General features: G+C 55.8%; 1 protein-coding gene across 10 annotated transcripts in view; it reads right to left on the bottom strand.

Moving 5' to 3' along the window:
* Window positions 1-16,597, bottom strand: part of CHD6 (chromodomain helicase DNA binding protein 6) — a 101,432-nt gene that overhangs the window by 13,175 nt on the left and 71,660 nt on the right. For 7 of the 10 annotated variants that reach the window (XM_064730012.1, XM_064730003.1, XM_064730010.1 and 4 more), the window contains 15 exons: window positions 16,157-16,367; window positions 15,457-15,652; window positions 14,775-14,939; window positions 14,199-14,378; window positions 13,355-13,465; window positions 11,862-12,064; window positions 11,259-11,461; window positions 7,836-7,995; window positions 7,163-7,252; window positions 6,124-6,227; window positions 5,421-5,550; window positions 5,121-5,181; window positions 4,398-4,455; window positions 3,502-3,721; window positions 1,029-1,237 (listed from right to left, as the gene is read on the bottom strand). In XM_064730012.1, the coding sequence (XP_064586082.1) occupies window positions 1,029-1,237; window positions 3,502-3,721; window positions 4,398-4,455; window positions 5,121-5,181; window positions 5,421-5,550; window positions 6,124-6,227; window positions 7,163-7,252; window positions 7,836-7,995; window positions 11,259-11,461; window positions 11,862-12,064; window positions 13,355-13,465; window positions 14,199-14,378; window positions 14,775-14,939; window positions 15,457-15,652; window positions 16,157-16,367 (2,301 nt within the window). The remainder of the gene's footprint in view (window positions 1-1,028; window positions 1,238-3,501; window positions 3,722-4,397; window positions 4,456-5,120; window positions 5,182-5,420; window positions 5,551-6,123; window positions 6,228-7,162; window positions 7,253-7,835; window positions 7,996-11,258; window positions 11,462-11,861; window positions 12,065-13,354; window positions 13,466-14,198; window positions 14,379-14,774; window positions 14,940-15,456; window positions 15,653-16,156; window positions 16,368-16,597) is intronic. The other 3 variants (XM_064730004.1, XM_064730006.1, XM_064730013.1) reach the window with 1 other exon arrangement.

Here is a 16,597-nt window from a genome sequence, read left to right as displayed (position 1 = left end):
GCCTCTTTTTCCAGTCTCAGTACCTTCCATAGGTCATAGCCCACCAAATGGACACAGGGAGTAAAACCCCCTGACTTCAGCAGCTGGATCAAGAGCAGCACCTCTGCACCTGCAGAGGATTTCAGAGTCTGGTCTGAGCTCTGCTCCATCATCACCAGCAGTGCTGGAGCTGCCTGGACCTGCAGGCAGAGTGGCTCCCAGCACTCTGGGCCTCTGGTAGCCCTTCAGCCCATTGTCAGGGAAGGGCAGCTCGTGCAGCTCTTCTGATGAGGAACAGCTACCTAAGGTACAACACACACACACACACTCACACACGCACGCACAAGGAACTCACACACATACAAGGAACTGTGCCTAAGACCAGACTACATGACAGATCTGAGGCAAAATATTTTCTGCTGTTGTTGGAAACTTGGTGCCTAAATAGCCTCCAAGGAGCTTTTCATCTGTCATGTCCTGTCCAGTGCCAATTCAGGACCTCTGCAGAGCACTCAAAGAAAACAAATGCCCTGTGTATTGGCCAGGCTTCCTGAGCCTCCTGCAGTGGATCCAGGCTCCATTTACCATGCAGCAGAGCTCCACAGTCAGCACAGGCATAGATGGAAAGGACTCTGTCCAACAGAGCAGAGGGATGCTTGGAGAGCAGCAATACAGCTCACCCAAACAACACCCAGCTCCAGCATGGAGCTGTGCTTTGCGTGTGCTGCTTCTCAACTTGTCTCTCACCTATAGAGGTTGCTGTCTTGGATAAAACTGGTTGTGGTTTCCTGTGAGAACTCCAAGAGATTTGTGAGAGCAGGGGCAGGAGTCCACAGGGCTGTTCTACCCTCCCAGTGTGCCACGGAGACACTATGGGGACAGGGCAGCCAGAAATGCATGAGTGCTGCAAGCCCACGGCCTGCCTGGCATCTCACTGCCTCCAGCTGTCTCTGAAGCTCCTCCCTTGCTCTCCTGCTCCACCAGAGCTGTGGGATCCCTTCTAAATGACCTATCAGTACCCCTCCACAGGCCATGCAATTTCCACTCACCATCCTCCTTCCACAAAGGGAGACCACAGACATTCTTGCACATGGCCACAAAGCTGTAGAAATACTTCTCCAGGCTCTCATCTGTCTTCTTCTCCAGTCGAGAGATGGCTCGGAACTGGGCCCAGTCAAAGATTTTTTTCTCTTGATCATAGATAACCCCAAAGGAGGAGACAGTGCGATAGAAATCTGCCTGCTCCCTTCTGGTCCACCTGTAGAGCAGGGAGGAGATGGGAACACCACTGAGACACATTCTGGGCCCAGAACAGGCAAAGCACCAGGCAGAGAGGCTCAGACAGCACTGTGTAGTTACTGACCAACAGTTCTGAGGGAGGTGTCAGGAGGAGCACACTGGGGAGACCACCACAGCACTAGATGCTCTGCCCTCTGGTGCACAGGGAGGAGGAGCAGAGGCCACAGGCCCTCTGGCTCTCAATTGCTGAAAAAACCCTGTTGGTTGCTTCAATAAACCCCTGAGTGCAGCTCTGGGCTGTGCTGCCAACAGCGAGGCACAAACCCATCCCACCCACTCCCTTCCTGCTACATCAAGCTCTTTGTCTTCCATAGTAAGGTCAGTTCTCTGTACTGAATTAAAAAGGAAAGATGTGCAGACACCGTTCTCATCCAGCCTCTTCCAGAGGGAAACTGAGACTGGGGCTTGCTGCTTAAGGGTCCCAGTAACAAACACCACACCCTACTGACTCCTGGGGACTCCTGAGGGTCAGCCCCTCCCCAGCAGAGGAGAGCAGCAGTGCTGAGGGAGGAGTTCAGTTACAGCACTCTTAGAATACAACTTTCATGCTGGCTTGGACCCTATGAGCTTTTTTACCTTGTGGGGACCACTCAAAGGACACAGATGGTGAAGTGTCCTGGGCAAATGTTGGCCCAGGCAGAGCCCAGAGGAAACCCACAGAGAACAGACCTGGGTGCACACAAGAGGGCAAGGGTAGAAAAAGGGGAGCACTGAGGCCTGAAAAAAGCTTCCAGTCAAATCTCAGACTCTGAATTGCAGCTCTGAGCCAGCATCAGCAAGCAGCTGAGACATATCAAAAGAAAGTAGACAGGGTGACAACACCCACAGCACTCTCCAACTGCCCAAAATGCACCTGGGCCAGCATTGGGGCTGCAGTCATGTTTCATTTCAAAAATGAGAACAACAAGAAGGTTAATTAATTAATATATTAATGATCCAAATCAAGGAACTCAATGGTGAATTTGCCAAAAGGCCTCAAATTAAAGGCCAGTGGAAAACTCCTGTAAGGCAATCTCCCCTACGAAAAGCCCAGAGAATTAAGCAGCAGGAGATACCAGGCTCCTGTGATGTCTACAGCACAACCATTGATACCCCACCTCGAAGAGGGGACGGTACAACTAGAAGAAACCCAGAAAAAGAGGAAAGGGAAGGTGGCTGGAGCAGCTTCTACACAAGGAGGCCAAGAACAGAGCACACAGCAGCACACGTGCCATGTGGTTATGTGGGGTCCTGCTGCAGGGACAGGTTCACTGAAGGCAAAACCATTGAGGGCTGGTGACCACAGAGAGTCCCAGTCCTGGGGTGCCATGGGATACTGGCAGCAGCAGCAGCAGCATCACCCTGTGCACACCCTCCCCATGGCTGCAGAGAGACACTCAGGGTGCTGGGACAGTCCCAACCCCCTCCCAGTCACTGGGACACAAATGAAATGGGAGCACAGTGCAACCAGGGTGTGTCACCACTGGGCTCCAGTGGCTGTGAGCAGGAGGCAAAGGCAGTGCTGTGAGAGCCACAAGGGCTGGAAGGGCACTGCTCACAGGTTGTGACAGTGCTCATGTGTCACCCTCATCACAGTGTGTTCCAGGGACACAACTCTCCTCTGCTGAGGCTGACTTGACCCTGGAAACCTGTCCCCTCATGTCCTTTCAGTGTCACCACCTGCTACCCACAAACGCCAGTTTGCAGTGGTATAGTAGGAGTCCTAGGAAAATATATGTATTGTATAAGTAGCCTATGAGTCTCAGTAAAATCTATGTATTGTATAAGTGTCCTTGCCCCAGTCGAGTTGTTCTAAATGGGCTGCAGCTGTGATGTCCTTAATTGGGCGGCAGCTGTGGCTAATGAAGATAACTGGGATAAGAGGGGGTGGGTTGGCTGGTCAGGGAGAGCCTTGGAGGAGTCCTGATGAAGAAGCAGGAGCAACACTGCTGTGAAGAGCTGCTTGTGAGAAAGCCACCCAGAAGATACGGGACTCTAGAAACATGATAACAATAATATGAATACAACACAGTGGAGGCTGTTCCCTGGCTGGGCTGGCTGCTGGAGCAGCAAGGCTCCCATGGCTCAGAGCACGTTCCCTGCCCAGCAAGGACCCCTGTGACTCCATGCCCCAAGTAGCTGGCAGCACAGACAGCTCTGGTGGCATTTACCCTGGTCACTTCTGGGGGTCAGAGAATTCAAGTGGGCTAAATCAGCTTTGTAAAGGCTCCTCTGCTGCATTACCTTTTCTGCATTTCTTTGTTCACCAAGTCCATCTCAGAGGCTCTCCGGAACATCTCATCCTGCAGCCAGTAGCCATGGTTACCAGGCACCAGCATCTCTGCACGGGGAGGCAGCTCCTTGCGGTTGCAGCGCTGGTAGACGGTGACGAGTCGCCGCAGTCTGGCCGTGAGAGCAGAGGAGACAGGCCAGCAGGATCTGTCTGAGTCGGAGCCATCCTGGGCTTCAAACATCAGCAAGGACATTAGTATTTAGCACACGTGCACAGCCACAGCCTCCCACATCCTCTGGCAAGCTCCAAGAGCTTCCTCCCACCTTCTGCCTTCCATGGGGAGCATGAGCGATCACAGTCATGAGTAGGGGGCCATGTGACCTCCTGGGCCTGCTGGCTCACAGCCTCATCATGTCTTAGCTTCCTTCAGAGAGTCCAGAGGCTGAGATCAGGATAAGAATGATGGCGCCAGGCCATGCATGGGAGGACTGCAGCTCCCTGCTCAGCAATGGGGCCAGTCAGCCCACGGCATGTGCCAACACTGTGCAGAGACCTCACACGCTCATCTCATGCAGGGAACTGCATGCAGAAGAGCAGACTAATGGCTTCCAGTCACCCTGGAAGCCTGGGTGAAGCTACCTGAAGCTACCCTGGGTAGCTTTGGCTGGAATCACTCGGAACCCTGTCTGCCCTGCCACAGGGCCTATCCATGGGTCACCTGTGAGTCTGTGCATGACAGCCTCTGCCCAGGTTGAGCTGCCTCATCCACTAACACAGAGCAGAATGTCCCTCCAGTCCAGCAATGTGTTCCTCCTACCAAGCAGTACCTGGGGTAGCACTCAGGCTTGGCTGTGCCACCCCAAACCCAGGGAAGCCATGGACCACACTGCAGGAGACACGGCCTCACCTGCCGCCGGCTCGTCCCGCTTCTCACTGGCTTCACCCACCCCAGCAGCCACGATGTCCTGCAAAAGGAAACAATCAGAGAGGGCTCAACCCCACACAGAACGCCCAGCGGCCACAGCCTACCCATCCTTGGCAGGGTGCAGGGTGGTGGGATGGGCAGGGTAGTGTGTTCAGTGCGCTTGGGCTGCAGATGCTGTCTGTGCCCAGCACACAGGAGCAGAGGTGACAGCTCAGAGAGGCTGTTTTGGGCCTGGAGGGAAAGATCACCACAGTGACAGAGGCTGTAGTGCCACTGCTCAGGACAGTTGCAGTGTGACTGCCTCCACTGTTCAAACAACCCTTGCACTCTCCTGTGCTGCCTCGTTCCCTGATCTTCCTCTCCCCCCAAGGCCATTTCTTTTGGCACATCCCTGACTCCTCTGCCAGGGCCCCATGTGGTTCCTACTAAGACTGAGAACCAGCATTCCTGGGAATCCCCAGCCCTCAATACCCTTCAGCTCCCCACGAAGAAGATGCTGCCCACGTCCACAGGGAACACAGAGAAGCACAGCAGAAGCTGTGCTCCAGGGAGCAGAAGCAATGCACACAAGATGGGACACAGACAAGGCAGACCAGTCATGCTAGCTCCCTGCTGCCGTACAGCAGAGCTGAGGGAGCCTAGCCTGCACCGCAGTGCAGGTTGGGCAGCATCAGATGTGTATTTGACACTATGAATCCCACTCACCTCCTGTTTTGACAGCCCCTCCAGCTTTTCTCCACTGCTCTCTTCTTTTTCCACACTGCTCCTGGGTGAGAGAGTTAAACAGTTCCTGGTAGTGGCAGCACAGCCTCTGTGGCTATACTAGTTTCTCAGCACCAAGAAGCAAAGAATTGGTGCTCATGCCACCTCTCCACCTCATACTGGGAACCAGCTCCCTTCTGCCCTTCCCTTTGTGCTCGGAAGCACAGCCTGCTCCCTCCCTCCATTGCATGCCCCAGGAGAGAGCCAGGTTGCTGTGGGAGCTCGGCTCCATCCCCTGCCCACCTTTCGGCAGCATCCTGCGCCCCATCGCTGACGCCCTGCTCGGCAGAGAGCAGCTTCTCATCGGGCATGCCCACCTTCTCCAGGAAACACAGCGCCGGGTCCGCACGCATGGCGTTGTACCGCTCGTAACCTGCCACGGCCGGGACAGACAGACAGCACACAGCCTGGTTCACAAAAACCTCCTGCTCCTGGCACACAGCTCCCCACCCGGCTCTCACTCCCTCTGTTCTACCACGAGAGCAGTTCTCACCCCCAGGAACTCACACCACTTTCCCAAAAGTGGCTAATGGCTCTGCAGACAGGCAAAGGGAAGGGTCAGCCTTCCCATCCCAGCCAGCAGCAGCACAGCCACCACACAGCGTGCAGCTGGGGCAAACAGCCCCGTGTCTCCTGGAAACTGCACCAGGACTCCATGACGAGGCCAAGAAAAGATCTGTGCCTTTCTCCTTGCCCTCACACAGCAACTGCACACTGCTCCTAGCAAACCAGAGTCTATTACGAGATCTGGTGTGGCCACCCTGGGCACTGTGGGGTGCCTGCTCCCCACCCAAACATGCTGCTGGCACCTTGGGAGGCTGTCCTGGCCCTGTGTGGCTGTGGAGCGTGGCCACAGCTCTGTCCCTTGCACTGACACAACATTGCCTCCAGCAGCAGAGGTGCTCATCCCCCCACACAGCAGCACCCACCAGAGCTGGGTACACACCGTGCTTGAAGACGCCGATGAGCAGGGATTTATCGGCTTCGGCATTCCACCAGTCCACGGGGATCTCCACGTAGTCAATGTCTGGCAGCAGCACATCCAGCTCCCTGTGGCAGACATGGTATGAACACCCCTCTCCCAGCCTCAGCAGACACTGAGGGGCACTGGGCACTCCTCAGAAGGGACACGGGGAGGGCAGGAGCCACAGCTTGCTGGCTTGGGCACAGCTAATGAACACTGGCCTGGGGCCCCACCACGACATGGGCACACATCTCCCTGGGGTCAAAGAACTGAAGCCTTGGCTCCACCACAACCTGCTGCCCTCCTGCTCCTCCTTCTCCAGGGCAGTGGATGCCCTCAGCCTCTCTCCAGCCTCCCCACCCAAGTGGTCTCCAGAGGACTGAAGATCCCGTCTGACCTGAACAGCATCTCTAGAGGTAAAACACTTCACACCTACCAACCCCAAAAAAACAGTGTCTCCCCACAAACATTGGTGCTGATGGAATTGTGCTGGGGAAGACAGCAGCCCCTACTTGGGGAAATTAAGCTTTTAAGTTCAGCATATCACACTTCTCTGAGAAGCCGAGTCTTTGCAGAAAGGTCAACGCTGGCAGGCTCAGTGCCATTATAGAGCCTGTGGGTCCCACTGTTCCCAGGGCTGGCAGGGACTGCAGGCCACAGCGATGGGGCGTGCTCTGCTCTGAGGCCTGGCCCTGAGACTGGGAGCAGTCTCTGTGGACTCCCACTTGGGATAAGGGCCCATCTGTCAAGCAGCACACAGAAGCATTTTCCTGCAGGGTACCACTCTAAGTCCCCACTGCACCCAGGCTGGTGCTACAGTCTCAGAGTTGCCTCAGCAGGGCTGCTATGGCAGCAGTCTCTGCACAGGCAGGGTGGCTGCCTGATGGTGAAGTTCTGCCTGAGGAAGACCTGAGGTCCGATTCATCTGGAGCTGCAGAGAGCCCAGATGTGGCTGGGTCAGACACCTGTGGCAGCTCTCAAGCCTGAGAAGCCTTGCAGGGGTTCAGCATAAGGTCCCTACCTGGCAGGGGTCCCCTCAAAGGCTTTATCCGCAGCCTCCCCCAGCACTTCAGCCTTCAGGTAGTAGAGCATTCGCACCCGCAGCAGAACCCTGTCCCGGGGGGCAGAGAGGTCAGCAAAGCCAGCAAAACCTGCTCCACACCGTGTTCTCCCACATGGAAGGACCCACTTCCACAAAGCAGAGTGGGCAGTGACCAGGCAGTGTCATGCCACCCTGCCCAGCCCTGTGACCCGGTGGCTGGAGGGTCACTGCTCAGGACATGGCTTCCACGAGCTGGTGGGGAATGAGGGCGGTCCAGCAGTGGGAGCATGGTCATCCTTTGTGGGCTGTGAGCCCTTCACAGCTCCCTCCCACCCTCCCAACACTAAAGGCCCTCAGCCCACTGTCTCCATGAGCCAATGTGGGCTCCCACAAGGGGGAATGGTTTTAAATTAAAAGAGGAAAGATTTAGATTAGATGTTAGGAAGAAATTCTTCACTCTGAGGGTGGTGAGGCCCTGGCACAGGTTGCCAGAGAAGCCATGGCTGCCCCATCCCTGTTCAAGGACAGGTTGGACAGTGCTTGGAGCAACCTGGGATAAGGTAAGGTATCCCTGTCCTTGGCCAGGGTAATGTAATAAGATGTTCCTTAAGGCTCCTTCCAACCCAAACCACTCCATGATTCTCTGACTCACTTGTTGCAGTGCTGTTTGAGGTGCTTCTTGTAGCTGTCATCGTGGAGCACCACCTCGGGGTTGCAGGTGGCGAGCCAGTCTGCGTTCTTTATCTCAGGAAGCAGCATCTGGTTCTTTGTCTTCTTGCCCTTCCTGCCTCTGGGCACGGGTGCTGACAGGCCTGTGGGAGCGAGTGGCAGCCAGTGAGCACCGCGGGCACGGCGGGCACTGCTGCCAGGCACCTCTGGCACTGCAGGCCGGGGGGGCAGCAGAGCTGCGAGCTGCAGGAGCCCAGGCAGAGCTCCCACTGCAGCCTGGAGAGCCAAGGAGAGCAAGTGCACAGGGCAAACACAGAGTATGGGGGAGTCCTCTCTGTGAAAAACTTGGGGATCACCACAGAAACAGAAGTGCTGTGTGTTCTCAGTGCAATGCTGAGCCCAAATGATAACACAGCCCCTCAATGTGCAAAAATATCACATGGAAAGGAATGAAGCAGGGAAGGGACCTTGGTCCTGGCCATAGCCCTTGGAGACTTAGACACCACAGGCACCTCTAAAGGTCACTCTATGAGGACAGTTATTTGGGACAAGAGTTCAAACAAGAAGCTCCCAAATGATCAAAGAGCAGCAGAGCTGCTGATCTGATCTGTAAGGTCTGTTTCTTGTACCATGCATCAGGAGCAGGGCTGGGGGGAACTGCAAGGGTGCTAAGGTACCAACTGGAAATGGAACGCAGTCTCATCTGCCTGACAAAGATAAAATGAGATCCAGTGGCTGGAGATGAAAATTAAACACAGTTCAACCTTGAAATAAGGTGTGAGTTCACAGCAGAACATGGAAACAACTCCTGGTGGGGTCACTGTTGTTTGGAGTCTCCAGAGAGGGATAAGCTGCCTCCCTGGGTAGGAGTTGCAAACATGAAGGGGAAAGGATGCCTGGGCAGTCCCATCCCATCTGTCTGGTCGTGTAACACCAGTGAAGCAGAGAAAGCGTCACTATGTCATCAACTCCTGCATAAAGTCTGCACCTCCATGACAGGACAAGGGCTGTGGCCCAGCTGCCTGCTGGAGGCCTGCACAGGCACCAGGCCTCCTGTCCCCAGCACCAAACTGGCCTGATGAACTCTGGGCAGATGCTGCTTCCTCAGCAGCTTGGCCTGTTCCAGGATGAAAGGCAGGATGGTGCTAGATCAGAGCAGAGCTCTGAGTTGGACTCTCTGGGCGCTGCGCCCACCCCTTGTGATCCCATGGATGTGGCACTGAGAAGAGCTCCAGGATGCCCCAGCAAGGGTTTGAGGTTGTTGTTTCTCTCTGCCCGTCAGGGATGGGGCAGGACTTGCCCAGTCAGCTCTCTGCAGACACGAGTGGTACCTGAGGCTGCCTGGGGAACCACAGCAGTTCCTGCCAGAGGAAGAAGCACTGCTCTGCCCTCAGAGTTCTGCTGCTTCTGCTCCTCTCCAGCTCCTGACGTCAGGCTGAGGCATTGCTGCTCCTCTGGCCCAGACAACAAGGGGTTAAACAGGTCGGAAGAGCCATTCCAAAGAGTAGGTGGAGAAGCTCCTGGTGGCTTTGCTGGTCAATAGTCAATGCTGTTGCACTAAAGCAATCCTGACCATCTGCTGAAACCGTGGCTTTTTTGTTGCTTGGCATTATCTAAAACAAGTCCACTCATAGCAGTTTATTTGCTTCTGACTCTTGTTCTGCTCCCCACAGGACTCTCAGGCCCATTCCCAGCTGCTCTCAGGGCAGGGCTGTGTGGCAAGAGCAGGAAGCAGCACTGCCAAAGTGACTCCCATTGCAGGAGGTGACTGGAATAACTTAGAGCAGACACCAAAAGAAGCCACATCCTTGGACATCCCACTGCAAAAGCCACTTGGACACTTCCAGGCAGAAGGAAATAATGATGTTGGGTTTTAAGCACCAACTATGATGCATCTGGTGCTCAGCAGCATCACCACTCCAAAACAGCCTTCCCTGTGCTCCACCATCTGGGAACAGAAGTCCCAGGTTTCAGCCCAGCTCCCTGATGTCAAAAGCAGTCTGGAGAGTTCCAGTCCCCTCACTACTCACCTTGTGCCACAGATCACAAGTACAGAATGAGCAGCACATGGCTGCTGGGCTCTGACTCCCTGAGGGACACTGTGGCCTTCCCCAGCCCCACTCACCTGTCCTGAGAGCCACAGGATGCAGGCAACGTGCTGCAAGGTCAGCCAGAGCCTCTGGCACAGCAGGCAGTGACCACATGTCCCAGGCCACAAGCCCAGGTGCAGAGAGCCAGCAGCCACTCTGTGAGCAGATGAAGAGCCCTGTGGCTGCCTCGTTCACAGGGTGGGCTCTATGGCTGCCCCAGTCCCAGGGAGGCCTACAGAGAGCAGGCACTGTGCTGCAGGTGGGGAGGCCAATCTGCAGTGCCCATCACTGAGGCAGAGCTGGAGCCAGAGGGGGAGCAGGGCTGACAAGTCTCTGGGTGACCTGTCTGAAGCTGAGGGTACACTGGGAACTTCTACACAACAGAATACAGACACGTGTAGCCAACAGATGCAATTACAGATCTGACATGTGACACGTGAACTTCAGACACTGCCTCTGAGCAGAGAGAGCACAGCCAGGCCTAGGACAAGGGTCCTGCTACACAGCATGAGAGAAGACAACATCACCTGGGGTGCACTTATGCATTGCATAATTCTCAGGACAAACCAACACTGCACCTCCACCCATCAGGGCAGGCACTGCAGACCAGTAGATCAGGGACAAACACCATGACAAGGGGAAACAAAAGGGGGGAAAAAAAAGGGAAATAACAAAATCATAGAATATTTGGAGCTGAAAGGGACCCGCAAGGATCATTGAGTCCAGCTCTTCAGTGAATGGCCTATATGGGTATCAAACCCACAGCCTTGCTGTGAGATGGATGCTCAGCTGCACCCCCAGCTTTCCCTGGTGCAGCTGCCCATGCTGCCCAGAGGCAGAGACAGGGTTCTGCACCATGTCCATGCTGTGCCCTCGGAGGCCCTGAGGAGCAGCCTGAGCCATGCCCATGCCCCTGGGTGGAATCAGCACCTCATCCCTATCACACCCAACATGTTCATACAGTCACTGGTGCTCATGGGCTCACTGCCCAGCACCTCCCTGTGCAGGGGAACCACAACAGTATTCATAGGCCAGAGGAGACTTAGCAGCACCTCTGTTCCCACCACAAGGCTCTCTCTGCACTGAAAGACAGAAAACAGCCTCCCTCACCCAGCCAGCCCCTGCTGCTGGCTCTGAGGGTCAGTGTGGAGGTCAGCTCCATGGAAGCCTCTTTCTCTGTGCAGAGAGAATTGCAGTGCTGAAGCACAAACACTTGCAGACTGTTTCCATCTGCTATGCTCTGAATTCTGCAGCCTCAGTCTCACAGGCTGGCACGGGGCAGTGGGTACAGATGCAATGGCAGAGAGAACACGCAATACCTGAGTGATTCTGCAGAGCCTGATTCTGGCCATCCTTCGTCGGCGTGATGAGATCCCAGATAAAACTCTTAATCTTCTCATCCCCCTTGTAGTGTTTGACACAATACACCAGCAAGGCCCGACAAATCATCTCCATGTCCTTCTCATTCAGGTGCCACTTGAACCGCCCATGGGTCAGGATATCTTTCCAGCGTCCCCAGCTGAAACAGCAGGAACACAGAGTGAACACTCCTGTGCAATTAGAGACCTTGCTGGCACCTCTCTCAAGGAGCTCCTGTGGGGGCACAGCCCTGCCAGATCCCCTAGATGGGGATGTTTTGCCCACACATTACAGGAGCAGAGAGGGAGAGAGGTTTGCAGGACTGAACAGGGAAGAGGCAGGAGCAGACTCTGGAAGTGCCAATTGCCAGCTTTGTCCTGCTAACTCTTCTTCCATCCCAAATGTTCACTCAGAGCCCAGGTCCCACCAGTGGGGTCACTGCTGGAAGGAGGCAACATAGCAAGCAGGACAGACAGGAAGTGGCTGGTGCAGCCAGTGGGTGCACATGGGCACTGGGGCAGCTGGAGGCTGTGCTGTGCCCTCACAGGGGTGAGACTCACCCAAATATCAGCAGGTTCTTCTCCACACGGAAGCACTCAGCCCGCAGGTAGCGCCGCGTCTTCTCGTTGAAGCGCCGCGAGCGCGTGGGTCGCTCGTCCGAGTCACTGTCCAGCTCAGAGAACTCCATCAGCTCGTCCTCCTCGAAGGAGTTGTAGTGCTTGGTTTGCTTCCGCACCCGGGGTCTGTCGATGACCAGGCTCTCCTGTGATGGACAGAGCAGAGAGCACTCTCAGATACAGGCAGAAACACTTTTATGTGCTCCTCTGGCCCCTGTCACCTGGGCTCTGCTCAGCCTCTGGCTCTTGGCTTGCCAGTCCTGCGGCTGACCACCACCTTCCCACTAGGACACCTGCTTCAAGTTTCCTGTGTGCAGTTCTGCCTGCACAAGTGACAACTCCTGACCAGCACAAAATTCAGCCTGACTGATGACAGGCTAAAATCAGCCCCTCTCTGTGTCCAAACGTCTGACTGCCAGCAGCTGACTCAGCTCTGAGTCACTCCTGGCCCTCTCTGCAGGGCCTGTGCCAAGCACTGTGCTGAAGGCAGTGCAGTCTCTGTGTCAGGGGGACAGGTGGGCTGGAACAGGAGAAGCAGCTTCCAAGAAGGTGCAGCAGGGAGCAATATGAAATTAAATAGCATGTACCTGCTGCCCCCTCTCCTTACCCCACCCTGTTGAATGAACTAATGTAATGTAAATCTGCCTGGATTTCAGGCACATAGGACACACACACACACACACACACACACACACACACACACTCTCCCATTGCTCCAGCTTGAGCAGTGAGCTCTGCAGAGGTGCAGGACCTCCCTCCTGCTGCTGTCTAAAACCATCTCTTACAGCCCTGCTGCCTCAGTTGGAACTATGGCAGCCTCGGGGCCACACTGGAGCCAGTGGCAGCACCCTGTGCCTGGAGGAGCTGGGAAGAGAGACCTGAGCTGCAGCCAAGCCCATCACTTCAGCAGGGCCAGCAGAGCACTGGGATCCCCTCTGTCCCCTCCTACCTCCTGACAGGCAGAGGCACCTGTCTGCCCTCAGGAGAGAGAGCAGAGGGGCAGCTCCAATCTATTCTCTGTGACCAGGGACAGGACCCACGGGAATGACTGGAGCTGCACCAGGAAAAGGTCCTTTCCCCAGAGGGTGGCTGGGCATTGAACAGGCTCCCCAGGGAATGGGCATAGGCCCAAGGCTACCAGAGCTCAAGGAGCATTTGGAAAATGCTCTCAAGCAGAGGGTGAGGTTGTTGGGAGTAGCTAGGAGTACAGACTGAGTACCGTGAAAGATCAGGGAGACACAGACCAACATGTGGCTAAATAAATCAGGGCTTTTGCCAGCATTTGTGGGTCAGTCTTCCCTTGCACTAATTCTTGATGCCCAACACAAACCTCTTCAAGAGCCTGGAGGAAGCATGCAGCTCCCTGGACACTTGGACACCAGGCCACATGGTGTCAGATCAGTTGTAGGGCACACGGGCCACAAACTGCATCCTACCTTCTCGTTCTTGGCATCTGTATCGAGCTCTGCTATCTTGGCCCACTTCTGCCAGAAGTTGGGGTCATCTAAGGAAATGTCAGTTCTGTTTCCTGATGCTACAAAGCTGGCCTAGGAGAGAAAGAAGAGGAATGAACCAGGTGCAACCCACCATCCAGGTGTGCTTTCTCCCATACAGAGATCCCCCAATGCCAGTCTGAGTGCACAGCCTTGCTGCTATGGGATGTTACACCCTAAGCTGCTACATGCCAGAGGGTTCTTTGTTTGCCTGAGGGAGCTAACTCCTCTGTTCTGCAGTCATGCCTGACCCACTGTAAATGGAGGCTGGGTTGTGAAAGAGGAGGAGGGCCCTTGGTGGTCCCAGCAGGCACTTGCCAGAGCATAGCACAGAGCTCTGTCTGGGGGTTTTGTCAGGCCCCACAGCACACAGCTTCCATGGCACAGCAGCACCTGGCTTTGGGCATCGTGCAGCCCAGCAGCTGGGTCCTGCCACCATCCAGCCCTCATGGCTGAACATCCTAGGCAGCCTTCTATCACCTGCCAGGCTGGTCACCCCTCTTCAACGCTCTGCTGACCATCAGAGAGACAGGAGAGCACATCCAGCCCCAGCACAGCCAAGGTCTCACTGGCACACTGAGACAGCAGTGGCCTCCATGTGGACCTGTCTCCACACACAGGTAGGAGGTTGGACAGGTCTCCACACACAGGTAGGAGGCTGGACAGTCTCCACACACAGGTAGGAGGTTGGACAGTCTCCACACACAGGTAGGAGGCTGGCTGACCACTACTGCCCTGCATGTTCCCCTTCCTCCACCCCCTTCCCTCCCACTGGAGCACAGCATACCTTTGCAAATGTGGAGCCCTTTCCCTCAGACTGGATCGTGATGGTCTGTGTCCTGCGCTGGAGGATCTGATCAATGTCTTCCTCACAGAACTTCGACCCCTCATCCTCCTCATCCATGAGTGCGCCGTAGGCTCCCTTCCGCAGCAGGTCCTCCACCTCCATCTTGGAGAGCTGCTGAACCTGCCCAAAGCACAGGGGCATCACCAACCCGGCCAGCAACCATGACCACTGCACAAGAGGAGAAGGCTCCTCCCTCTGCTTCAAAACAAAGGGCCCTAAGCCAACCCACACTTGCTGCTGTTAAAGCAAAGAGGTCACTTCAAAACTCTTCCTGAGGGACTGTCAGGAAATTCAGCCCACACCACTCCGGACACAGCATCGCATGTCCTCTATCCCCATGGCAGTGCAGGAACAGTCTGGCAGGCCAAAGAGCAGCAGTGTGAGTGTATGGGACTGGGCTCTCCCTCCCCAAAGGCTGCTGAGTCCCTGCTCTGACCTGGCAGTGTACTTGCAGGGGGAGGAGGAGAGATCTCCTGCAGAGGCTCCCACCTGGCCCCACTCCAGCAGCCAACCTACCCCATTGGTGCTGCCCTTGCGGTTGATGTCCTGCAGCACAGCTTTGTCCAGGCCCAGCTTCAGGCTGGCCTTGTCGAACATCTCGCGCTCGTAGGAGTTCCTGGTGATGAGGCGATAGACCTTCACAGCCTTGCTCTGCCCGATGCGATGGCAGCGAGCCTGAGCCTGTCAGTGCAGAGGGCACAGTGTCAGCGCAGGGAGCCCAGCTGGACGAGGACCATGTGCCTTGTGGTACTCTGCATCAGCATCTACACCCACCCACCTAACCCACAGTCACCTCCCATCCACCACAGCACGCTCATTCCCTGCCTGTGGCTGACATGGCAGGGCTCTGGCACAGCCTGCACAGCTGGAGCAGGAATGAGAGATCCCAGCACCCTCAGGCAAGGACACAGGGTTAAGGCTGGAGCCTTGGCTCTCTACAGATGTGGCACACAACACTGCACCCACTCCAAAAACAGATAGGGACACAGTGTTGCTTGCTTTGTGGCACATCTGTGTTTTCAGAGCCACACTGTGATCTCCCCCATGTCCTGTTCCCCCTGCCCACATTCCTGCCAGCCGTCCTGACACGGTACCTCGTGCCCAGTACAGCTGGTGCTGCTGCCCTGCTGTCCCTGCCTGGCACAAGTGACAGAAGCTGTGCCTCGGGACCTCGTGACAGCCCTGCCCAGCCCATTACCTGCAGGTCATTCTGGGGGTTCCAGTCGGAGTCGAAGATGATGCAGGTGTCAGCAGCGGTCAGGTTGATGCCCAGCCCGCCTGCCCGCGTGCACAGCAGGAACACAAAGCGATCTGAGTCGGGCTTGCAGAAGCGGTCGATGGCAGCCTGGCGCAGGTTGCCGCGCACCCGCCCGTCGATGCGCTCGTAGGTGTACCTGCCCAAGACAGGGAGAGCTTAGAGCAGAATCACAGCAGGGCCCCAAGAGTCTGTGGCCTTCAAATCCCTTTCTGCTCCTTCCCCCAGGCTGTGTGGGCACACCAGCCAGGACTTACTGGCAGGACCTGCACCCAGGTGGAGGCGCAGGCCCCATCAGCCTGTGTGCACTGTGGCTGTTCCCAAAAGCTGCGCCTCTTATGATAACAAAACCATCGCAACCCCATGCACGGTGCACAGATATGGGGCTCATGGGAACCAGGACCAAGGGAAGGATCTACTTTTACCCAGTCACTCTGAGGACTAGCCCTAAACTACACAGAATGAATGGTCTGAAGTGCTTAGCTCTGGGGTCTCCGCACCCACCAGTAGTACATGGTAAAACAGATGCATCACTATGTGGGCATGGAATGGCCAAATCCCCACCCTGTGCTGTTGCCACTCCATGTGCACTGCATGGAGGTACTGTGGAGGGCCCATGGTGAATGCTGGAGCCTGTACTAACCGTCTCTGGATGAGATAGTCCTCCAGGATGTCAAGGCAGCGCACCATCTGCGAGAAGATGAGCACCTTGTGCCCACCAGCAATCAGCTTGGGAAGCAGCTTATCAATGAGCACCAGCTTCCCAGCTGCCTGGATCATCGCCTGCAGCTGGAAGTCTGGTGCCTCTGGGCAGTGTGTTTTGCGGAAGTCTTCCAGGATCTTCTCCTCTGCCCCTGCCAGGTGAAAAGGGATGTGAGCTCTTGGCAAGCCTGGCAGTGCAGCTGCCCAGGGCAGCAGCAAAGGATTGCATGAGCAACAGAATTCATGCAGTCAGAGCTAGGGAGGCTGGCTAGAGACCTCCTGCAGACCCTCCCACTCCTGGGACTAAACTTCTGTAGGGCTCACATCAGCTCTTGGCAGAATAAGTCAGGCAGGGACACTAGTCATGTGTTGGAACACCCCC

This window comes from Zonotrichia leucophrys, chromosome 20 (genome assembly GCF_028769735.1).
Source record: "Zonotrichia leucophrys gambelii isolate GWCS_2022_RI chromosome 20, RI_Zleu_2.0, whole genome shotgun sequence".
NCBI lineage: Eukaryota > Metazoa > Chordata > Aves > Passeriformes > Passerellidae > Zonotrichia > Zonotrichia leucophrys.
This window is presented reverse-complemented; position numbering and strand designations above follow the sequence as displayed.